At 57.5% G+C, this 24,373-nt stretch overlaps 1 protein-coding gene across 1 annotated transcript in view; it reads left to right on the top strand.

The window, feature by feature from the left end:
- Positions 1–24,373, top strand: part of NIBAN2 (niban apoptosis regulator 2) — a 36,845-nt gene that overhangs the window by 4,228 nt on the left and 8,244 nt on the right. Inside the window, exons 3-6 of the mRNA XM_030961705.1 lie at positions 13,356–13,486; positions 18,386–18,514; positions 18,609–18,714; positions 19,812–19,979. Of these exons, the coding sequence (XP_030817565.1) occupies positions 13,356–13,486; positions 18,386–18,514; positions 18,609–18,714; positions 19,812–19,979 (534 nt within the window). The remainder of the gene's footprint in view (positions 1–13,355; positions 13,487–18,385; positions 18,515–18,608; positions 18,715–19,811; positions 19,980–24,373) is intronic.

Below are 24,373 nucleotides of genomic sequence, written 5' to 3' on the forward strand. Positions count from 1 at the left end.
GATGGGATGGGATGGGATGGGATGGGATGGGATGGGATGGGATGGGATGGGATGGGATCTGGGATGGGATGGGATGGGATGGGATGGGATGGGATGGGATGGGATGGGATGGGATGGGATGAGCTGGGCTGCAGGGCCGCCTCCAGAGGTGCCTGGCAAACGCCAGAAGGCACCAGGCTGTGGCGTGCCCCGGGGGTGGAGGCTGCTGGCAGCGGGAGGAGGTTCGCTGTGGCTTCCCTGAGCGTGACACTCATTTCCCAGCCTCTGCCCCAGCTCAGCTCCAGCCGGCTCGGGAGGTGGAGGCTGCCGGGCTCTGGGGTTGGTCTGGAGGCTGCAGCCCTCGCCCTGCCCCGGGGGCAGCCGTGCAGGGAGGCTCCGAGGGCGCTGCAGCCGTGCAGTGGTTTCTCCCAACGAAACGTGCGTCTTTCATCGCCAAATAAATAACTCCCCTGGCATGTCAGGGCTCCGTGCCAGCGGCGAGGGCTGGTTCTGGCAAGCCGGGGCTTTACCTGCAGCCGTCGTGTCGGGGCACGGGGCTCGCTCGCAGCCAGCGTGTCGGGGCAGGGGACACGGCTCTGGTGGCCTCCCCGGGTGGCTGGGAGCCCTCCCGGCCGTGCCCCTGCCTCCCCTCGGGGGGGGCTTCCCCTGCCTCCCCCCGGTTTAGCCAGAGGGCTGGGCTGGGCTGAGCTGGGGCACGCAGGGAGGGGATCCCTGCTCTGCCTGGGAGCAGCAGGGCTGGCACGGCACGGACAGAGCCAGGGGGGCAGCTCAGAGCTGTCCTTGGGCCAGCCCGGGGAGAGAAAACACCCCCAGGCAAGGAGACCTCCATAGCAGAGTCAGACACCCCGAAAACCATGGCAGGGATGTTGGATTATGCCCTTTTCTGCCCCAGTTTAAGCCCTTTTCTGCCCCAGTTTAAGCCCTTTTCCTGACCCAGATTATGCCCTTTTCTGCCCCAGATTATGTCCTTTTCTGCCCCAGATTAAACCCTTCTCTGACCCAGATTAAGCCCTTTCCTGACCCACATGATGCCCTTTTCTTACCCAGATTATGCCCTTTTCTACCTCAGATTATGTCCTTTTCTGACCCAGATTAAGCCCTTTTCTGACCCAGAGATGGGGCAGCTGAGAGCTGTTTTAAAAGCTTTTATTCCATTTTCAGTCCCATGTGAAGGGTGAGACAATACAGATGTTATAATTCACGCCATCACAATCAGAAGCCAACTATTTCCTAATTACAATACATTATAAGTGTTTCTTGGCCTATCAGCTTTAGCCACAGCTGTAAATGCCTTAAAGATCTACAAATTCTCCACAAATTCATTTCCCACCCAGGGACACAGCCAGGAGCTGGGATTTCCCAAGCCTGTGCCTCCCCTCCTGCCCAGATCACTGCAGAGGCTGGCTCAGAGCTCAGAGGGGCTCGGTGCCCCTTGGCACAGCCCCTGCCAGCCCCAGCCCACCCTCCTGGCACTGCCAGGCTGCTGTGCCCCCCAGTTTCCCTGCAGGAAGCAGGGCTGGAGGGATGCAGGGACGCTCATCCACGGGCACTTTGTGGGGCAGGGTGTCTCACAGGAGCTGCTCTGCCCCTGCAGGACCCAGCTCTGCTCCCACCACCCACTTTGGGGGGGATGTCACCTCCTCCTGGGGTCCCCAAGCAGGGGCTGTGCCCCTCCCTGTCACTCTCGCACCGAGATTGAGGCAGGATTGTAGGAAAGGCAAAGAAGGCTTTATTGAAGGGAACCACACGGTTTTATAGAGTGATAGGATAGATTCTATTCTATTGGCTAACTAACAGAAACATCTTCCTCACACACTGTCTTTGAGAGGAGCAGAAAGACGAAGTAGAGAAACGCTACCTGCAAATTGTTTATGCTTAACAAGTTGTCACATCTTCCTAACTCTTTAAAATCTCTCACAAGCTGCTGTGAGAAATGCTTGCTGTTTCTCTCTCTCTGTCCCGTGGCTTCTACACCTCCCCAGCCCCTGGCTGGCCTCGGAGCCTTGTCCCCTGCCTGGCCGTGCCTGCAGTGGCTCCGTGGAGAGCCCGGTGCTGGGGCCAGCAGGGGAGGAAGGGGCAGAGCAGAGCAGTCCCTGCTTCCTCCCAGTCTCCTGGACCGGCAGGGGAGGAAGGAATAAAACTCCACCTTTTCCCCCTTTTCAAAGGGAAAGAGCAGCGACATTTGACACAGGTCCCAGCTCTGGTAGAGCACAGTGCCCTTCTCCCTGCCTCCCTGCCCTTTGCCATGCCCTCCTGCCCTTCTGTGTCCCCTTCTGCCCTTCCCTGGCAGGGATTTCTCTGGGGAATTCCTCTTGGGAGCTCGCACCCCAAATGGGACATTCAGGATGGATGGGACACTGCCCTGCAGGTGACAGAGGCCTGGGGCAGGATCTCACCCATCTGCTGTGCTGGTGGCTCCTGGGGACACTTGTCCTGGCTTCCCTTCTCCTCCTGCCAGCTCTGCTCAGCCCCTTTAGAGGTTTTTCTGCCCAAAGCTGGGGTGGGCCAGCTCCCAGACCCCAAAATTGTGGTGGCTCAGCATCCTGTGGGATGGGTATGGAGGAGCTGGGCACAGGACCCTCCCCAGCAGCAGGGAGGGAGCTCCAGGACAGCTCCAGGACAGGTTCAGGTCTGTTTGCTTCAATCCCTTGTGGTTGGGTTGTTTTTTTAGATGTACATAAAAATCTTTGTTCAGTCTCCTCCCCTGGGGCTGGATTGGGTTTCCCGCTGGCACTGTCCAGCTGGGCACAGGGACAGTGTGCCAGGTCCAGCTCCTCTCCTGGGGCTGGGCACGGGGGGACACAAGGGACACAGCTCCTGGGACATCCCTGAGCAAGGACCGCCCGCCCCAGCTGGAGGGGATGGCCAAGTTTGCAGTGTCCCCTTTGCCGTGGGGACCTCAGCTCCCTGTCCCCAGCTGGCAGGGGCTGGCAGGAGGGTGTGGATGCCGGGGCACACCTGGCTCGGCTGGGCTGGGCTGGGCTCGGCTCGGCGGGATTGCGCCATCCCGAGGGACGGATGCAATGCAGCCCAGCCGGTGCTGGGGGATGAGCCGGGCCTTATCTGGGGTGGTGCTGGGTCCCACCCTGCTGTGGGGACAGCCAGAGGGGTGGCAGCTCCTCTCCACCCTGCCCGGGTGCTGGTGGCACCCAGGGGGACAAGGGACACGTGTGGTGATGTGGCTGCAGCCAGGATGAGGGCAGGGCTGCTGCTCTAGCTCAGGGTTTGGTGTTCATCTTGAGCCAAGCCAGGGATGCTCCATCCTCCCACAGCCACCTGCCTGTCCATGGGACACATCCTGGGAGTGCTGTCACCTCTGCTGGTGCCACTCTGGGCTGGCACACCTGAGGGCACCTGTGCCCCACGGCTTTGGAGCACTGCCCCAAAGGCTGCTCCAAGGGCAAAGGGGGCTGCCAGGCTGCGTGGGGACAGGGATCTCCTCCTGGGAACAGGGATCTCCTCCTGCCCCATCCCTTGGATGTGCTTGGGCTGGGAGGCTCAGGGCAGGCCCTCAGTGCAGCCCCGAGAGGCGCTGGGAGCCACACTGCCGTTTGCTATTTATTTGTTATTTATTTCTTATTTCTTATTTCTAATTTCTTATTTCTTATTTCTTATCCACGGGTATATTCCTCTCACACACATTTGAGTACATTTGAGTACTCATGTCATGGAAATAATTGTTTCTGTGGCTTTTATTTCTTAGACATATGCTCAGGTAAATTTTTCCATAGTAGGCGCCTCCTATTAAAATCTACACTTAGGGATTGGATAATTTGATTTTTTTATTACATATAAATGTTTTTATTATTTTACCATTTTAGGAAACTTTTCCCTAATGAGCATCAGTCTCACACTTGAGGAAAAAAAGATGTGTAACTCTAAGCTTTACAATGCTGGCTTCAGGCTTTTAAAGCAGAATACTTTAAGTCCCTTGTGATAGCCCTTTGCTTTTTTCTCCTCTTTTTCTTTAAACCAAGGCAGCCACACGCTGCCTTGTTCCCAGAAGCAGCGGGACACCGGCATCCATGGCACGGGAAAACTCCTGGCCTCTAACCCTGGGTGTGCCCCGAGCCCCGGGAAGGGTTTAGGGACCGGGGCTGAGCCCGGCTCAGGGTTTGGGGACTGGGGAGCAGGAGCAGCGGTGCCCAAAGGAGCAGCAGAAGGTGTGCAAGGCTTGCCCCAGAGAGGTTTTGTCAGTGTTTTTCAGCTGTTTGGAGGTTGGGGAGTTGCTGCGGAATGTGCTGCTTCATTTCCAGCGCCGTGCTTGGCTCGAGAGCCGCGCAGGGCCAGGCAGGGGAGCGCGGTGTGTCCCGGCAGGTGGGGTGGGCTGGGAGGGCAGTGGTGCTGTGCAGGCAGGGAGGGGTGCTGGGGATGGGCTGGGTGTGGGAGTGATGGGGGTAGGACAGTGGGGATGGACAGAGACGAGAGATCTCTGCAGCCAGGTCTGGAACTTGGGGTTTATTGCAAAGGGCCTGGGTGCAGGGCCCTGCTGGGAGCTGCCAGCCACAGCTCAGAGCAGGCTGAGAGAAGAGAGGGGGAGAGAGGATGAGAGGGTGAGAGAGTAAAAGGGCAAGAGAGTAAAAGGCAAGAGAGCGAAGTTCCCATTACAATACAATAAATCTTCTTCTGTGTTGGATATTCTGATTCTCACTAACCAATCTAGTACAAGATACAAATCCTATAGCATTTCCATACAGCCTGTAAGAATCACTACATTACCATCCTGTGTTACATTTTAAACCCTAAAATCTCCTCTTTAGGCCCCTTCTGCCAAGCTGGCAGGGTCTGCTCTGACCCTTGGGCCTGTCTGCAAGCAGAGGGTGTTGTTCCATCAAAAGGGGATCACCTTCAGCTGGCCATGCCATTGTTTTCCAGTTGTTCAGTAACTGAGGGATCTCAAAGCTGCTTTCATTTCAATCTCACTTATAGTTTCCATATTCTCAAAATCTTTTGCCAGGCAATCATATTTATAAGGCTCTCCTGTTTCATCTTCCCCAACACCTGGGCACTGCAGGGTGGGCACAGAGCCCTCTGGGGGTGCCAGCTGGCCGGGGGACACCGCAGGGATGGGGTGGCAGAGCTGTGTCCCCGGCGGGTGCCCCAGCCCTGCGCTGGCACCGCGGGCGCTTCTGACTCATCCGGGGGCAGAGCCCGGCACGGCTCGGGCACGGCCAGAGAGGCTCAACCGGTTCAGGCCCGGCCCCAGCTGGTTTCTCCAGCGAGGCTCCGCTGCCTCATCCCTTCCTGCTGCTCAGCCCACCCTTCCCAGCGCGGCTGAGTCACAGGGCAGCCCCAGCTGCTGCCCGGGGAGGCACCGTGTGCTCCCTTCCCACCCCCACCGCCCTGCTGAGCTGCTCTGGGGCAATGTTCTCAATTCTGAAAAGATTCCCGATGGATTTTGGGGTGCTGCTGCAGCCTGGCAGTGCCCCTGTCCTGCCACATCCCTGGTGCTGAGCAGTGCCTGGCATCAGAGCAGCCTCTGCTCCCCACTTGTGCCAGCCAAGCTCAGTGCCAGTCCTGACAGCAGCACAGAGCAGGAACACCCGGGCTGGGTTTGGGTGGGTTTGGGGTGTGTTTGGGTGGGATTGGCTGAGTTTGGGGTGGGTTTGAGTGGGTTTGGGTGAAGGGTGTATTTGCATCCGAGGAGGTCAGAGGGGAAACTTTCCCAGTTTTTGCTCTCCCTGCTTTGCTTTCCTTATTTCAGCCTCTCCTGATGTGTATGAGAGGGGGAAATACAGAGAGCTGCTGGGTCAGCCCCTGGTTTGGCCATGCTCAGGAACAAAACCTCCAAAACCTCCCCCAGCCCCTGTCCCAGTGCCCCCGGGTGAGGAACTGGTGCCCAACTTCCCCCAGTGCTGGCACCTCCTCGGGATGCTCAGCCGGGCTGAGTCAGGCCCCTGTGAGGGAGTTTGTGCTTCTGGGTGGAAATGAGCTCACATCCAAATTCCCGAAACCCTAAACTGCCGGCTGGGGCTTAACCCTTTGGGTGCCCCGCTGGCTCTGCGGGATCCCTGTGCCCCATCCACAGTGGCACTGTCCCTTGTGCTGCTGCTGGAGCCACCTCCTGCTGTCAGTGTTTGCCATATCCCTGCTGGGATGAGCCAGGACAGCCTCTGGCCATGGGTGCTCCTGTCTGGGTGCTGTTTGTGGGGTGCTCTGGGCACCTCATCCATGTCATCCTGTGCCCCCCATCCTCACCGTGCAGTGCCCTCAGGGGGATGCCCCCCCACCCTGTCTGCATAATGCCAGGATTTGGGACAGGAGGATGGCCAAGGACAGTGGGAACAGCCAGGGTGTGCTGGAGCTGGCAGCAGAGAGAGCCCCACTGAGAGGGGTGACCTGGGGACACGCAGTGGCATCAGCCTCCCTGCAGGGCCTTTGTTTCCCTTGCTGGAAGAGCCACCCAGGCCATTGCTGGCCCTGTCAGTGCCACCGTGGTGCCTGGCCCTGTCAGTGCCACTGCTCTGGAGCCTGTGCTCCCCCCCCAGCAGCCTGCCCCCGCTCACTAATCATTTACGGGCTAAATTAGTAATTAACTCCTCCCCCAGCAGCCTGGGCAAACTGGCCAGGCCAGCACACACTGCCCACGGGTCACCACCACATCACAGGTCACTCCCAGCATGGCACAGAGGGACTGTCCCCAGGGCAGGGAGCCCCAGCACAGGGACAGGAGGCTGTGAGCTCCCCCTGCCCTCAGGCACATCCCTGTCCCCCCCTGGCAGGGGCACAGGGGACACTGAGTGTGGCCAGGGGAGCTGGCCTGAGCCTGGCTGTCCCGCAGGGCTGGGGCCCTGCCCTCCGTGCCCAGGGGTTCTGCTTCAGTGAGCTGCTTTGGCCTTTTTGTTTCTCTTCATTTTTTCTGGACCAAGAGGAAAATTCCCTGCCTGGGGTGAGGCATCCCTGTGGCATCCATCCACAGGGGTTTGGGCACCCTGCTCCAGCCCCTGCTGTCACTCCACTCCTGGGACAGTGGCAGGGCTTGGGATGGGACGAGCTTTGAGCTCCTTTCCAACCTGAACCAATCTGTTATTCCATGATTTTTCATCATCCCAGGGGCCTTTTGCAAGGGCTGGGCTTCCAAAGGCACCTCAGCCCCTGCACAGGTGGGAAGGGCAGGGGACACCTGAGGGATGTGAGTGCTGGCCCATTCCAAGCATATCAGCAGCAACAGTAATTGAAATGTAAAATTCTCTTGGTGTCTCTGGTGGTTGGGCCATGGCACACAGAGAGCTTAGGCTGAGTTGCTCAGTTTAATACAGCAGTGGGAGTAACTCAGTGATTCTAGATGGACTTGACAGGAAAAAAATGGGAATTCAGTTCCAAGCAGCAGCAGGTGGGAATCTTAAGGCAGTGGATTGTTTTACTGCACCATTGGCACAATGGGATGTGGCCTTGGAGGAGGATGCAGAAGTTCCCCTGGGCTTGGCAGCTGCTGCTGCAGCCCCTCTGGGTGGGGGCTGTGTGAGCACACGGGGCTGGCTGGGTGTGGTGGAGAAGAGAAGGGCCTGGGAGGTCTCCACAGCACAAGGGAGACCAGAGAGGGATTTTCATCAGGAATTGTAGGGAGAGGACAAGGGGCAATGGCTGCAAACTGAAAGAAGGGAAATTAGGTGTTATATAGGGCAGAAATCCTTCCCTGTGAGGGGTGGGCAGCCCTGGCACAGGGTGCCCAGAGCAGCTGGGGCTGCCCCTGGATCCCTGGCAGTGCCCAAGGCCAGGCTGGGCAGGGCTGGGCGCACCTGGGACAGTGGGAGGTGTGGCAGGGGATGGCAGGGCTGGCACTGGATGAGCTGTAAGGTCCTTCCAACCCAAACCATCCCCTAATTCCCTGCTGCTGGGTGTGCCTGTGCTGCTGCTGCCCCTCAGCCCCAGAGCTCTGCTCCCACTGCCTTTGGGAGCAGCTGCCCAGCCCTGGGACACACGTGGGCTGAGCCACGTCCCTGTCCCCATCAGGCTCTGTCCTACCACGGACACACAAGCATCCCCTGATACCCCTGTGGGTCCTGGGTGTGCTGAGCTGAGCAAGAATGAGGAGGAGGAGGAAGGACAAGGAAAATTTGGAGCAAACCTGTGCATGACTGACCTCCCCCTGGCTGGATCTGCTGACTGGGCTGCCCAGGCCTGGGCTGTTTCCAGCAGCACTCCCATTTTCACATGATCTCAAGGGCAATGAGGAAAACGAGCTCTGGACACACTCTGGTGCTGGGAGGGCTCGGTGTGAGCCTGGGGCTGTGGGGTGAATTCCTGGAGCTCTGCTCTCCCCACCCTGCTGACACAGCCTGCAGGCAGCAAAGGCAGCAGCAGGAGGGATCAGAGCAAGGTCAGGGCTGGGCTGCAGGAGATCAGGCCTCGGGGTCACACCTGCAGCTCCTGGGTGGCTTTTCCCCAGAGCACAGAGCTGGGGCTGGCTCTGGGGAATGGGAGGTCAGGGTCAGAGCTGGCTGCTGCCTCGGGATGTGTCTGTGCTGGAGAGAGACCAGAGGAGGCCATGGAGCTGCTCTGGAGCCAGCCTGGGAGAGCTGGGGGTGCTCACCTAGAGAGGAGAAGCTCCAGGGAGAGCTCAGAGTCCCTGCCAGGGCCTGCAAGGGGCTCCAGGAGAGCTGGAGAGGGACTGGGGACAAGGGATGGAGGGACAGGACACAGGGAATGGCTCCCACTGCCAGAGGGCAGGGCTGGATGGGATATTGGGAATCAGGAATTGTTCCCTGGCAGGGTGGGCAGGCCCTGGCACAGGGTGCCCAGAGCAGCTGGGGCTGCCCCTGGATCCCTGGCAGTGCCCAAGGCCAGGCTGGGCAGGGCTGGGAGCAGCCTGGGACAGTGGGAGGTGTCCCTGCCATGGCAGGGGTGAAGGGGATGAATCTCCAAGGTCCCTTCCAGCCCAGAGCAGTCTGTGATTCTGTATGTGGGGCTGATTATGGGGCTGGAGATGCTTCCAAGGGCAGGACACAGCCAGTGCAGGCTGCTGGACCAGCCTGGACAGTTTGCCTTTGGAATCCTGAAGGCAGAATCCACCTCCTGCCCTGGCTCAGAGGGAGCAGGAGCCAGCCAGGGCTGCCCTGGCCGTGACCTCTGAGCACGCCAGGGCTGTGCCTGCCCTTGGGGCACCCAGTGCTCCAGGGCTGTGCCCTGCCTGTCACCCTGCCCTGGGAGACAGCTCTGCTGGCACCACTGCTCAGGGGCTGGGCAGAAGAGGAGCCTCCTGTCCTGTTTTCAGCCCCAGGAGCCTCGGGCTGACCTGGGACAATGACACACCTGTGCTGCCCTGCTCTGTGCCCTGCTGTGCCCACAGCACAGCCTGCCTGGGTGATGCCAGCGCGGTGTGGGAGCCCTGGGGAGCTGGCAGGGAGGGCTGGAGTGTGGCTGGGAGCTGCTGTGGCCTGGCTGAGCCCTGTCCTTGCTGCCAGCATCCCACCCAGCCCTGGACCCAGCCCGGTTTGGGGTTTGGGTGCCCAGAGCCCTCTGTGTGTCCTCTGGAGCTGCTGTGGCCTGGCTGAACCCTGTCCTCGCTGTGTCCTTGCCATCCCACCCTGCACCCAGCCTGCTCTGGGGTTTGGGTGCCCTCTGGGTGCCCTCTGGGCTGTGCAGCCCCTTCATGTCCCCCCTGCTGGAGCCACCACGTGTGCCTGAGTCACAGAGAGGCAGGAGGGGAGCTGGGGGCTGGGGACAGAGCAGCTCTGTCACCAGAGGTGCTGACACAGGGATCCTGCCCAGCCAGGCGTTGGTGCTGCTGCTCTTGGAACCCCACAGCGGCTTTCCCCCTGCCAGGAGCCAGCCCAGGGACGTGCCAGGGCCTGTGCCAGCCCAGCCGCCCCTCTGGGTGTGCCAGGGACGGGCTGGTGCCAGGGGGAGGGTGTGGGGCTGGTCCCAAAGCAAACAGGGGCATTGGGAAAGTGCTGGGGTGGGTGGGTGGCTGGGGACACCCTGCCCTGGCAGCTCCCTGTGGGTGCTGCTGTTTGCCAAAGGCTTCGTGGGTGTCTGAGCCCACACCCGGGGTGGTGTTGGCTGCAGGGGTCCCTTCCCTCCTTTGCCATGCCAGGTGACAGTCTAGGGGGCTGTCCCTGTCCCCAGCCCCCTGCAGCTCCTGGCTGGATGTGCAGCCAAAGCTGCTCGTGGAGGGACAGCCACTCGTGGGTGGCTTTGGTCACAGAGCTGGAGCACAGAATGCTCTGTACAGCCCTCAGTGCTCCCTTGTGCTGGCGAGGAATGCTCTGCACAGCCCCCAGCTCTTCGGGGAGGCTTTGCTCAGCCTGATGGAGGAGCCAGGGGGCGGCTGAGGCACTTCCTGAGGGTGACACATCAGCCCTGCCAGATGTGAGGGGTCAGGACACCCTCTGGCACGGGCAGCGTGGGCACCTACCCTCTGCTCAGGCACATCCCTCACTCTTATGTCACCCCCAGAGGTCCCTGTCCCTCTGGCTCCCCTGGGCTTGCCCCCAGGGCAACCAGGCAGGGAGCACCAGTGGCCCCCAGCATCCCCCCAGCACCCTGAGCATCCTGCTGAGCCCGGGCAGATTTAGTCACCTCGGATGTTTGACTGCAAGTCTTGTTCCAACCTCTGCAAATAATTGACTTTTGCTTTTCCATGTGCTTAAACCCTCCTTAATTGGCCCTGCTGTTAATCAGGGAAGAATGAGTGACTAAGCTGTCTCGCCTGCCCGGGGACCAGGGGCTCCTTTTTTCCCATGGACTGAAGGGAAATGAAACCTCAGAATGTCCTTTTCAATCTCAGCTCTCTGCATGGCTGCCCAGAGCCCTGGCCAGAATCACACAGCCTGGGAGACAGGAATTGCAACAGAGGTGCTGTGTGGAGGCCAGGGGGAGAGGCCAAAACCCAGGCTGAGGAATTCTGTGCTGGGATGAGCTGCGGTGTCTCATCCTTTGCTGTGATTTTGTTCAGTTTTGGGGGGTTTTGCCCTGCTCTGTGGTTTGCTCCTGTGGCTGGCAGTGCTGGCATCTCCTCAGGGATGGGTTTATCCCTCCCTGGGCAGCATTTTCCTCTGGAGCTGCTCATCCCGTGGGGATTTGCAGCACCCTGCAGCAAAGCTGCTCCTTGTGCTCCCTTGGCTGCCAGCACAGCTCCGGGCTGGCTCCTGCTGCAGATTTTGGCTCCTGCTGCAGATTTTGGCTCCTGTTACAGATTTTGGCTCCTGTTGGAGGTTTTGGCTGCTGCCAGACTGTGCCAAGCCGGCGTGGGGGCTGTTTTGTCTGGGTCTGTGCCCCCAGCATCGTGCTGGCTCCAGCACTGGGATGCAGAGCCAGGATCCATCCTCCCCGCGCCCATCGCCAGCGCTCCGGCCAAGCCTGAGCTGTCAGAAATTGTTGGAGGAGACTCAAATTCTTCATTTTTCACAGGCTCTGGGGCAAAGTTGACTGGGGAGTTCAAAGTCGAGGCTCTGTGTGCCAAAAGCAGCTCAGGGGGGAGTTGTTTCTGCAGCCTTGGGATGCTTCAGGATGGGGTTTTGGTGTGGGACCCCCGTGTGGGGTTGGGGCAGGGGTGGGGAGGTGCTGGGAGGGTCAGGGTGCCCAAGGGGCTCCTCTGGCCACGTTGGGGCTGGAAAAGCCCCATCCCTGCTGTTTGGGGTGGGTTTGCAGTGTGCCCCCATCCCCTGCATCCAGGGTCTGCATCCAGGGGCTGCCTGTGGGATGGAGGGGATCTCCTCCAGTGTGGGGTGCAGGGGGATACCTGGCAGCTCAGGCTCTCCCAGCACCTTGGACTCATCCCAGGTTGGAGTTTGGGCTGCTGGTGGGGGTCCCTGCCTCATGTGGGTGAGTGTGGGGGGGTCCAGGCTGTCCTTTCCCCTCAGCCCAACCCCAATCCCTGCTGCAGCCCAGGCTGGCAGCCCTCTGTAGGATGTCCCTTGTGGGGGCACAGCGGGGTCTGGGGGTGTCAGTGATGCTTGGGCTGGGGAATGGGGGGCTCACCCCAATCCCAGCCAGCTGAGGTGGCCGGAGCAGGGCCAGGAGCTGCACAAGGCACAGGAAGCCCCGGCAGGGCCGGAATCAGCTCAATGTCAGGAATTTCCTGCTGGGGAGAGGAATCCATGAAATTAATGTGAAAGGCCAAAAAAAGAGATCATCCTGACCCTGAATCAGGCCCTGGGCTGCTCAGGGAGGGCAGGAGGCAGCAGGTTCTGCCGTGGTCCCTGCACCAAAGGCTGTTGCAGCGTTGTGGGTAAACCAGGACTCTTGAATAATTAAATAATACGATTAAATGGAGGTTGTTTATTGTTTATATTACATGCACTTTTATAGATTTTATAAATCTACACTTCTTGATTGGTGTGTTCATTTTGTTCTTTTGTTTTCTGCCTTCATTTTTTAGTGTTTGTGATTGGTTACTGTGTAGGTGTTCTACAGTCTTCTGTTATTTAGTTCTTGTGATTTTGGTATGCAGCCTCTCAGCTCCTTCATTCTTATTTTAGTACAGCTCGTGTTTTAGTAACTTTGGTGAATTTTAGGTGAATTTTAGGTTGCTTTGAGAAGACTTTGGTGAATTTTAGGTTGCTTTGAGAAAATTCTAAGAGCAGTTACAGACAGTAAGGCTGGTGCACACTGAGACTTAAGCTGTTTAGATATATTTTTATATTCCAACAGGCAGGAGGGTGACTGGGGAGGGGTCTGGGTGGGCTCTGAGGGGCTCAGACCCCAAACCCAGCCCGTGCCTGACGTGGCTGTGCTGTCCCATTGCAGATGTGAAAAGTGCATATTACATGGCTCTACGCAGATATTTACTCTATGTATTATGTTGTATTGATCAGTAGTGCTGTATTAACAGTTTAATAGTATGGGAAATGTAATTTTGTAGTTCAAATGGAACTTCTTTAGTTAAAATACAAACTATGTATGTGGGATATTTCTTTAAAGAAAGGAATGAGGTACTCCCACTGAGATAGTAGGCACAGGACACCTAAATCTTTCAGAGAAAGAGAATTTATTGCTCCATTATCAAAGAAATGAACTTCTTCCCACCTTGCTCAGCCCTGAAGAGCCGTCAGGATTCAGCGGAAGAAGTTGACACTGACCAGACAGAATCCTTTGTTTGAATGGAATTTATGCATCATGTATGAGGTGTATGAATATGCAACAGGTTATTGCTTTTAAGGGTTAATCCTCTGTTAACGTTTGTCCTTTTTCAGGCTTATTTTGCCCAGAAAGAGGCACCTGGACTGCCCATAACTCTTTGTTTTTATTGTCTCCTATTGTCCTAATCTCAATTTTTATTACTCTAAATTATTACTCTAATTATTACTCTACTCAAACTTTTATTACTCTAATTATATTACTATTTTTATAACCATTCCATTACTATTAAACTTTTAAAATTTTAAATTTTTTTTTGTCGTTTTTCCCCCCAGAGAGGACGGAGAAGGTGCTGGGCGAGTTCTGCCGCTGCTACAAGGAGCAGTTTGGGGTCGCTCTCTTCAACAGCGTCCGCTATGAGATTGAGGGCGCCGGGGGCCCGCAGGCCCAGCTGCTGCACCGCAAGGTGAGGGCTCGTCCGGCTCCCTGTCCCTGTCCCTGCCCAGCTCCCTGTCCTTACACAGCAGGATGAGGGCTCCATCCCACCTCCCTGTCCTTCCCATAGCAGGGTAAGGGCTCCCTGTGCTTCCCACAGCAAGATGAGGGCTCATCCCAGCTCCCTGTCCCTGTCCCTCCTCAGCTCCCTGTGCTTCCCATTGCAAGGTGAGGGCTCATCCAGCTCCCTGTCCTTCCCACCACAAGGTGAGGGCTCCAGGCCTCCATCTCGAGCTCCCTGTCCTTCCCACAGCAGGGTGAGGGCTCATCCCAGCTCCCTGTCCCTGTCCCTCCCCAGCTCCCTGTCCTTCCCACCACAAGGTAAGGCCTCCATCTCCATCCCAGCTCCCTGTGCTTCCCACAGCAAGGCAAGGCCTCCATCCCCAGCTCCCTGTGCTTCCCCCAGCAAAGTAAGGATTCCCTCCCCAGCTTCTGTCCTTCCCATAGCAGGGTAAGGGCTCCCTGTCCTTCCCACCACGAGGTGAGACCTCCATCTCCATCCCAGCTCCCTGTCCTTCCCATAGCAGGGTAAGGGCTCATCCCAGCTCCCTGTCCCTGTCCCTCCCCATCTCCCTGTGCTTCTCACAGCAGGGTAAGGGCTCCAGGCCTCCATCCCCAGCTCCCTGTCCTTCCACTGCGAGGCAAGGGCTCATCCCAGCTCCCTGTGCTTCCCACAGCAGGGCAAGGCCTTCATCCCCAGCTCCCTGTGCTTCCCACAGCAAAGTAAGAGCTCATCTCAGCTCCCTGTCCTTCCACTGCAAGGCAAGGCCTCCATCCCCAGTTTCCTGTCCTTACACAGCAGGGTGAGGGCTCCATCCCACCTAATTGTCCTTCCCACAGTAGGGTAAGGGCTCCATGTGCTTCCCACAGTAGGGTAAGGGCTCCATGTGCTTCCCACAGCAAGGTGAGGGCTCATCCCCAGCTCCCTGTCCTTCCCACCACAAGGTAAGGCCTCCATCTCCATCCCAGCTCCCTGTCCTTCCCACAGCAAGGCAAGGCCTCCATCCCAGCTCCCTGTCCTTCCCTCCCCAGCTCCCTGTCCTTCCCACAGCCCTGGTAACTGCTTTTGGAGCCACTTCAGGGGGGCTCATTCCCCTTGGCGAGTCACTGCTGGGGGCTGGCGCCTCCTTTCTGTCCCTCTCCCTGCCGGTGGCCCTGGGGCTCGGGTTCTCCTTGCTCCTGGGTGCAATGTGCCCTGTGCTGCTGGCCCAGCCCATCCTGGGGCCTTGTGTACTCCAGGGCTCCCTGGGCTGGGTTTGTCCCACCCCAGGGAAGAGCACACAGCCGGGTCAGCTGTGTGCATGTCTGTGCCCCATGCCAGGGCTGCAGGAGCTCAGGGACCCCTCAGTGCCCCCCTGAGCAGATGTGCCAGGCACTGTCCTCCTGCTCCTGGGTGTGAGTGCTGCTCCCACCTGGGCACATCCCTAGGGAGGAGCAGGAACCCCCTGGCAGGTGACCCCAGAGGTGGCTCTGAGTCTGATCTGCAGCAGGCACCTGAAAGACCAACAAGATAAAACAGCAATGAGAATATGGAATAAACACATCTGCCTCTGGCCTCTCCAACAATCCAGAGCTCCTGAAAAATCCTCCCTGACACCCTGTGCCCCTGGTGCTGTGACAGGGATTTGGGCACCCCAGGGGCTCCCCAGCCCCTCCCTGCCCAGCCCCACAGCCTGGCACACACCTGCCTGTCCCAAATATTTCCTGGGGCTGGGAGGAGCCCTCTGGGTTCCTCTCTGGGGTGGGGAGGGTGTGTGAGGAGGGGACAGCTGTGCTGGGGCTCCCAGGGTGCTGGTGGCTCCCCAGGGTCCCCAGAGCTGTGTCAGGGCTCAGCCTGGGTTTTATTCCATCAGCAGCTGATCTGCCACGTGTCTCCTGCCTGGCTAAAGGGATGGGATTGGTGCTGAGGCTCTGTGGGATCCCTCCTTCCCCTCTTCCCCAAGGCAGATCACCTCAGGTGGGGCTGCTCACAAGCTGACATGGCTTGGGGAGCTCCCTGGGGTGATTTTCTTGGGGTCCTGCCTGGCCAGGTTGGTGGAGCTGCTGTCCTTGAAAGCAGGAAGAGCTGTGATTGCACATGGCCACAGGCTGCTGCTTTTGTCTGGGGCTTAAAGGGGCGGCTCTGCTCAGGAATCTGTGCAATGCCTCCCTGAGCTCAGCCTCCAGCCCTGGGTGCTCACAGAGGCCATGTCCCTGACCTACCCATGGAGGTGACACCTTGCCCAGGCGCCAGGACACGTCCCATCTCCTCAGGGACCTGCCAGGGCCTGGGTGTGTTAGAAAAAACAAAGGAGTGGAGGTTCCTGGTGTCCTCAGCGCCCTTGGGTTCCTCAGATGCCTTCAGCCCCCCCGGGAGGTGCCTCCATCCCCAGGTTGGTTGCTTCATCCAAAAGCTCCAGCAAGCAGCCCAGGAATGTCTGAGGGACAGCAGTGGGGTCAGGAGGTCAGGGACACTGCAAGTCTTGGAAAAACCCCATGTAGAAATAGGAATTCCTTCTGCTCAGTGTCCTGTCTGCTGCCCAGCCCTTCCCAGGGTCCTGGCAGTGCCACTGGGATGTCCCATGTGCTGCCCAGCCCTTCCAAGATCCTGGCAGTGCCACTGGGATGTCCCATGTGCTGCCCAGCCCCTTCCCAGGGTCCTGGCAGTGCCACTGGGATGTCCCATGTGCTGCCCAGCCCGTCCCAGGGTCCTGGCAGTGCCACTGGGATGTCCCATGTGCTGCCCAGCCCCTTCCAGGGTCCTGGCAGTGCCACTGGGATGTCCTGTGCTGCCCAGCCCCTCCCAGGGTCCTGGCAGTGCCACTGGGATGTCCCATGTGCTGCCCAGCCTGTCCCAGGGTCTTGGCAGTGCCACTGGGATGTCCCATGTGCTGCCCATGCCCTTCCAAAGTCCTGGCAGTGCCACTGGGATATCCCATGTGCTGCCCAGCCCTTCCAAGATCCTGGCAGTGCCACTGGGATGTCCCATGTGCTGCCCAGCCCCTCTCAGGGTCCTGGCAGTGCCACTGGGATGTCCCATGTGCTGCCCAGCCCTTCCAAGATCCTGGCAGTGCCACTGGGATGTCCCCTGTGCTGCCCAGCCCTTCCCAGGGTCCTGGCAGTGCCTGCTGGGGCAGGGTGGGATCCAAGCCCTGGCTGGTCCCTGCTGGAGGCCACCATGGTGGAGGCTGGGTGGCCACGGCAGAAGAGGCGGCTGCCACACGCTCCAGCCCTCACGAGAGCTCTCAGCTCTTGTTTATGTTCCTGGGACCATAAAAATTCCTGGGACAAATTGTTGGCTCTCTCAGGCAGGCTGTGTTTGGGATGGTGCAAACACTGCTGGCCAAAAGGTGCTGCAGAGCTGGGGAGGGGCTGCACAGCCTGGGGGGCACGGGATGTCCTTGGCCTGGTCCTGGCATGGAATCCTGGCATGGAGTCATGGAATGGTTGGGTTAAAAGGGACCTTAAAGCCATCCAGTGCCACCCCTGCCATGGCAGGGACACCTCCCACTGTCCCAGGTGCTCCCAGCCCTGCCCAGCCTGGCCTTGGGCACTGCCAGGGATCCAGGGGCAGCCACAGCTGCTCTGGGCACCTGTGCCAGGGCCTGCCCACCCTGCCAGTGGGTCACCCTTCCCAAAATCCACTCAAAATCTCTCCTAGTTTAAAAAAAGCTATCACTGGTCCCAGTGAAGTCCAGAACATCTGAGCATCATCTGTGGGGTGACTTTGTGCTTTTCCTCTGCCCTGTCCCATCAGAAGACCCTGCTGGGCAGGGTTTGGTTCCTGCCACCTGCAGATGCCCCTGGCAGGACCTGCTGGCAGCAGTGGCACACATCCTCCCCCTGCCCCACGGCAGGGCAATTCCAGCTGGGGCTGGGAAGAGCTGCTGGAGAGCTCTGCTCCAACCTTCCACTCAGCATGGGGAGCTGGAGGGCTCAGCTGAGCTTGGTGTGTCCCTGGGGGACATGCCAGGGGCAGAGGTGTCACCACAGGTGTCACCATGTGCTGGATGAGCCACCCTCAGAGCTTTTCTAGGGCTGTGCCCCTCAAAGCATCTCCCAAATGCACCAATTCAGGCACCAAAATTTGTGCTGCCATGGGAGGTGATGCAGTGGAGACCCTCAGCACAGCCCTGGAGAGGAAACACCCACCCAGACCACCATGGATGGACCTCACTGTCCTCCCCAGAGCACAGCTGTCCCCTCCCTGATCCCTTGTTGTCTCAGTTTGCAAAGCCAGGTGTCTGCTAAGGAAGGCAGGAGCCTCCCTTGAAATGGAAAATGTAAACCCTGTCCCTCTAAATTATTATAAATTTGAGATTAAGGCGCTCTCAGGCAAAGGTATGGGAGCAGGAATAACAGTTCTTTATTAAGGAAGAAAATGAAAGTAAAATAAACAATGCAGTAAATCAAAACAACACAGCCAGAGTCAGAGCAGTCCCTGCCCCCCTGTGTGTCAGGGGGTGGCACAGCCCCATCCCATGGGGGCACAGCCCTCCTGCAGTGCCAGCTGTGCTGCTGCTGGAGCAGGGATCCTGCACAAGGGGGGAGTTTTCCTTTGAAAATCCAGTGGAAAAGGCAGCTGTTCCTCTGGGAATCCAGTGGAAAGGCTGTGTATGGTGTCCCAGTCTCAGATTGGATCCAGGTAGGAATGCTTGGCTCCTCCCCTGGGCGCAGCATCTCCCCATGGGGTGCTGGAATTGGATCAGCCCTGCAGGGACACTCAGTGGCCATGGACAGCAGAGATCTCCTGGAGGGAGGGATTGGCTGTGGGAGAGATAAAGAAAAAACTGCCCCATGGACAGCAGAGAACTGCCCCAGCTCTGACAGATGGTGACAGAACACACATTGCTTGGCAGTCTAGGACACCTGTGCTGTCCCCTCCCTGCAGGTTCCTCTGGAGGACCATGTCATCTACTCAGGCAACATCTTCCAGTACATCGAGGAGAACAAGAAGTGGAGGAACCGCTTCTGTGTGGTGCCCCACAACTACGGGCTGGTCCTCTACGAGAACAAACTGGTGAGGACAGCCCCCCTTTCACCCACCTCCAGCAGGGTCCACCCCAGGGTCCACCCCAGGGGACACCCCATCCATGACCATTTCTCCTGCTCAGGCCTATGAGCGGGAGCAGCCGCCCCGGGTGTTGGTCAACAGCGCTGGCTACAAGGTCCTCACCTCCGTGGAGCAGTACCTGGAGCTGGTCAACAACAGCCTGCCTGGTGAGGGGCCTCGTGGGGACCTTTGGGTGGGTTTGGGGGTGTGATCCCTGAGGGACTTCAGAAAAGGGTGATTGTAGGGTGTTGTATCCTTGGGAACCTTCAGAGAAGGGTGATTTTGGGATGGAGGGAGGGAGGGGGGAGGGAAGGAGGGAGGGAGGGAGGGAGGAAGGAAGGAAGGAAGGAAGGAAGGAAGGAAGGAAGGAAGGAAGGAAGGAAGGAAGGAAGGAAGGAAGGAAGGAAGGAAGGAAGGAAAAGAAAGAAAAAGAAAGAAAGAAAGAAAAGAAAGAAAGAAAGAAAAGAAAGAAAGAAAGAAAGAAAAGAAAGAAAGAAAGAAAGAAAGAAAAAGAAAGAAAAGAAAGAAAGAAAGAAAGAAAGAAAGAAAGAAAAAGAAAAGAAAGAAGAAAGAAAGAAAAAAAAAGAAAGAAAGAAAGAAAGAAAGAAAGAAAAGAAAGAAAGAAAGAAAGAAGAAAGAAAGAAAGAAAGAAAGAAAGAAAGAAAGAAAAGAAAGAAAGAAAGAAAGAAAGAAAGAAAGAAAGAAAGAAAAGAAAGAAAGAAAGAAAGAGAAAGAAAGAAAGAAAGAAAGGAGAAAGAAAGAAAGAAAGAAAGAAAGAAAGAAAGAAAGAAAAAAGAAAGAAAGAAAGAAAGAAAGAAAGAAAGAAAGAAAGAAAGAAAAGAAAGAAAGAAAGAAAGAAAGAAAGAAAGAAAGAAAGAAAGAAAGAAAGAAAGAAAGAAAGAAAGAAAGAAAGAAAGAAAGAAAGAAAGAAAGAAAGAAAGAAAGAAAGAAAAGAAAGAAAGGAAGGAAAGAAAAGAAAGAAAGAAAGAAAAGAACAGGAAGGAGAATAGGAAGGAAAATATGTCCAAGACTCTGTGACAACCATATGATGTTTAATTACTTTTAATTTTACCTTTCAATTTTCATTCTGATCTCCTTTTCAAAAAAATGAGGCTCTTTTTGCATTTTTTTAGAACAACTGCCAGCAAAGCCCTGGGAAGGAGCTGCAGTGTCTGTGTGTCCCTGCTGGACACCCCCAGCCCTGCAGCTTCCCCATCCCTGTCCATCCCCCTCTCCCCCTGACACCACCCCCGCTTTTCCGCAGGTGTGACACCGAAATCTGGGCACTCTCCCATCCTGAAGTGCCCCACGGATTTCCCCCTGGTGCTGTGGCACCCCTATGCCCGGCACTACTATTTCTGTGTGATGACGGGCAAGGAGCAGGAGAAGTGGCGGGCGGTGTTCCAGGACTGCGTGAGGCACTGCAACAACGGTGGGTGACACCTGGGGACACTGCGGCCACCTCCTGCTCCACAGGCAGCTGAGGCCAGCCTGGGGCTCTGGGGACAGGGGGTGGTTTGCAGCTCATGAGGAGTTGGGCGGGAGTTGTTGAGGAACTTTGGGGAAGGGAAGTGTAGCCACATTTCTCTTCACAGAGAAGAGCAAGGCACGATTCTCGCCAAGAACATTTCTGGGTTTCACATTCTCTGAACCCCACATTCTCTGGGTTTCCTTCCTCAGAGAAAGGAAAAACCCAGAAATATTCTTGGGGAGAATTGTGCCTTGCTTTTCTCTGTGAAATGTGGCTACAGGGAAGGATCCAGGGAGGTCCTTCCAGTGCCTGGAGGGGCTCCCGGAGAGCTGGAGAGGGATTTTGGACAAGGGGTGGAGGGAGAGGACCCAGGGAATGGCTCCCAGTGCCAGAGGGCAGAGATGGGTGGGATATTGGGAATTAGGAATTGTTCCCTGGCAGGGTGGTGTTCCCTGGCACAGAGAAGCTGTGGCCCCCCTGGATCCCTGGCAGTGCCCAAGGCCAGGCTGGAAGCACCCTGGGATAGTGGGACATGTCCCTGCTCACAGCAGGGGGTGGATCAGGATGATTTTAAGGTTCCTTTTAACCCAAACCAGTCTGGGATTCCATGATTGAGCATCTCATCAATGCCAGCATCACCCCCAGCTCCCTGGAGCATCCCTGTGCCCAGCTCCATCCTCTGCCCATGAGGAAGTATTTCCAGGAGCCAGCACAAAGCCTGGCTCCAGAGCTGCCCTGCTGCCTATTTCCCACCCTGAGGGAGAAAATATTTGTTAATTAAAGTCACCAAACCCCAAAATCTTCCCAAGAGCTGCCAGAGCTCTGGGCAGGAGTGCAGGGCTGAGGGTGCAGGGCTCTGGGCAGGGGTGCAGGGCTGGGTGGAGGCAGGACCTGCCTCCCACATCAGTGATACTCTGGCAGGAAAACACGATTTTCCTGCTTGGCTGTGGCCTGGGCATTCCTGGGCTAAGCCCCAAGTCCTGGCCATGCTTGGGATGGTGAGAAATTTCCTGAGGAAGGCGGTGCCAGAGCTGAAACCTGCTCCAAATCAGGTGTTCTTGTGGGCATTTTAGACTCTGCCCAATTTCTAAATGCTTCTTTCATTCCTGGGAACTCTGGGCAGCCTCAATTTTACCTCAGTTTTGCCAGAGCTGCTGTAATAGGGTGGGATCTGGAGCCTGGGTTTCACTGAGAGTTTCCATCCCTCCACATTGGATTAAATCTCCTGAAAATCTGCTCTTTTCCTTTTTATTTTGTGCTGGGGGTCTCTGGGCTCGTTGGGCTGAATGTGCCCCCTCCTTTGTGTGGGGCTGGGTGCTGTGACCCCTCATCCCCCTGAGGATCATTTCTGGGTGAGCTCAGCACCCCAGAACCCCCCGTGCTGGCTGGAGCAGCAGCTGTGAGCAAAACCAGCTCTGGATAAAAGAGGAATTGATCTCCTGCTAACAAACCCCCAGTTTTCATCTCTAATTCCCCTCCCACCTGCTGGGTGCTGCTGAGGCACACAGGGGAGGTGTGAGCCCCTCCACCACCCCCTCTGCCAGCCAGAAAATCCTCTCCTCCCTCTCTTCCTCCTCAGCATGTGATGGAGAAGCCTTCCCAAGTGGGCAGTGGCCAAGGAGGGCTCGGTGCCGCATTCCTCCAGCCCAGATTTGTCTGTGACATTGTTCTTCCTGCCCCTCTCTGCTCCTGGGAGCTCCAGGATCCTGTTTCATATTCCATGAAGGCTCTTTTGTTGTTGGAGGGCACTTTAGGTTGTTGGGTTTTTTTTCCCCCCCCCTAAATTAGAGGCTCTGTTTCTGCCTCTGGTTCTGATTGCTGTGGGAATTTTCAGCTCCCTGTCTCAGACTGTGTTTGTGTAACAGCAGCTCCTCTGTAAGGACTGGGGATGTGCAGCTCTGTTCCTCACACAGATGAGGTCAGCCTGGTGTCCCTGCAGCCCCTGGCTGCTCCAAAACTGTCCCTTGGCACTCTGGTGGGCTGGGCAGTGCCCACCCCAAGGGCTCCTGCCCCTTGTTCCAGGAGGGTTTGAGTTTAAAGTCACCTTAAATCCCACCCAGTGCCACCCCTGCCATGGCAGGGACACCTCCCACTGTCCCAGGTGCTCCCAGCCCTGTCCAGCCTGGCCTTGGGCACTGCCAGGGATGGAGCAGCCACTGGACATTGAGGTTTTTGCCTGAAGACCAAAGCACAAAGTAAAATGCCACATTAAATTGCTGAAATCAGGCAATCTTGGGTCCCTTTTATTTATTATCCGTAGAGGTATTTTTTGAAAAAGCTTTAGAACACAGAGCTTTTCCTGGGCACTGCCAGGGATCCAGGGGCAGCCACAGCTGCTCTGGGCACCCTGTGCCAGGGCCTGCCCACCCTCACAGGGAACAATTCCCAATTCCCAATATCCCACCCAGCCCTGCCCTCTGGGAGTGGGAGCCATTCCCTGTGTCCTGTCCCTCCAGGTTCTTAACCTCACATTAATGAAGGAAATTTATTAAATTTGCCCTGGGAAGTGGCACAGGGGCTTCTTGCACCAGCCCTGCCTGGACAGGGCACAGGGCTGGGGACAGACCCAGGGATGTCCCCCGGCTCAGCCTGGAGGGAGTGACCTTGGGAAGGCTCTTGGGAGGCAAATCCTGCCCCAGGCCTGGCAGGGACAGGAGGATTGTCCCACCTGGGAGGGGTTCTGAGCTCCATGGATGGAGCAGCTCCAACCCCTGGAAGCTCAGCCCAGCTCTGACTCCCACCAAAGGCTGAGAAAAGAGCAGATTTTACTTTCTCAGTGCTTTTCCCCCCTGATTATTAAGCTGCCCCTTAGCAAAAGCTGCTTAGGCTTGGAGTTAATTGTAATCACCTTAGAAAAGTCTGTATGCACTGGGAGAGATCTGCTCACTGCCCTGGGCTGTCCCTCCTGGACACCTGGCCCTGTCCTCAGCCCTGCCAGGTGCTGTGGAAGGTGTCAGCAGTGTCCCCAGCCCTGCCAGGTGCTGTGGGCAGGTCAGCAGTGCAAGGATGATCCCCTGGAGCCTCCCAGCAGGCTCAGATCCCATCCTGATCCCCTCCTTGGGGCATGGGTAGAGAAGCTGGGCTGGAGGGTTCTCTCCCAGGGCTGTTTCCCTGTCTGGCAGGGACCTGCAGAGCCCTGACAGGCTGGGACAAGGCAGGGGACATGTGGCACAGCTCCTGGGCTGTCCTGCCTGCCCGCTGTCCCCATCTCCTCGCTGTGGAGGTTCCCAGCCCTGCCCCTCCTGCTGCCTGGGGGTGACACCCGAGCCCCCCTCGTGCTGCAGTGACTCACCCGGGGACAGCCTGGCCCTGACTCACTCCTGAGGCCTCTTGGCCACTTTCCTCTTCCTTCCAAGCCTCGCTGCTCCCCACAGGGCCTCTCTTCCTCCAGCTCCCCCAGCTGGGGGCTCACTGGGTGCTGTGTGAGGTTGGGGGTCACTGAACACCCCATCCTGGTGAGCCCCTGCTCCTGCTGTGCCTTCAGAGTTCACTGAGCCCCAGGTCCCTGTGCACCATTTGGGGGTCACTGAGCCCCCATTTCCCCATGCACCATTTTGGCCCAGGTCCCTGTGGACAATTTGGGGGTCACTGAGCCCCCATTTCCCCATGCACCATTTTGGAGTCACTGAGCCCCCAGGTCCCTGTGGACAATTTGGGGGTCACTGAGCCCCCATTTCCCCATGCACCATTTTGGAGTCACTGAGCCCCCAGGTCCCTGTGGACAATTTGGGGGTCACTGAGCCCCCATTTCCCCATGCACCATTTTGGGGTCACTGAGCCTCCAGGTCCCTGTGCACCATTTGGGGTCACTGAGCCCCCATTTCCCCGTGCAACATTTGGGGTCACTGAGCCCCTATTTCCCCATGCACCATTTGGGGTCACTGAGCCCCCATTTCCCCGTGCAACATTTGGGGTCACTGAGCCCCTATTTCCCCATGCACCATTTGGGGTCACTGAGCCCCCATTTCCCCGTGCACCATTTTGGGGTCACTGAGCCCCTATTTCCCCATGCACCATTTGGGGTCACTGAGCCCCCAGGTCCCTGTGCACCATTTGGGGTCACTGAGCCCCCATTTCCCCATGCACCATTTTGGGGTCACTGAGCCCCCAGGTCCCTGTGCACCATTTGGGGTCACTGAGCCCCCATTTCCCCGTGCACCATTTGGGGGTCACTGAGCCCCCATCCTACCCAGCCTCCCTGCCCTCGGGGTGCCTCTGGAGGGGATCACTCTGGAAGTCTCAGGAGCCCCCCAACCCCTGCTGCCCCCCACCCTGTCAGGGGCAGTGCCTTGGGACAGCATCCCCCAATCCCGGTGACAGCCCAGGGGTCTTGCCCGGGTCCCAGCGTGTGGGGG

Source organism: Camarhynchus parvulus, chromosome 17 (assembly GCF_901933205.1).
Source record: "Camarhynchus parvulus chromosome 17, STF_HiC, whole genome shotgun sequence".
In the NCBI taxonomy this organism is placed as follows: Eukaryota; Metazoa; Chordata; class Aves; order Passeriformes; family Thraupidae; genus Camarhynchus; species Camarhynchus parvulus.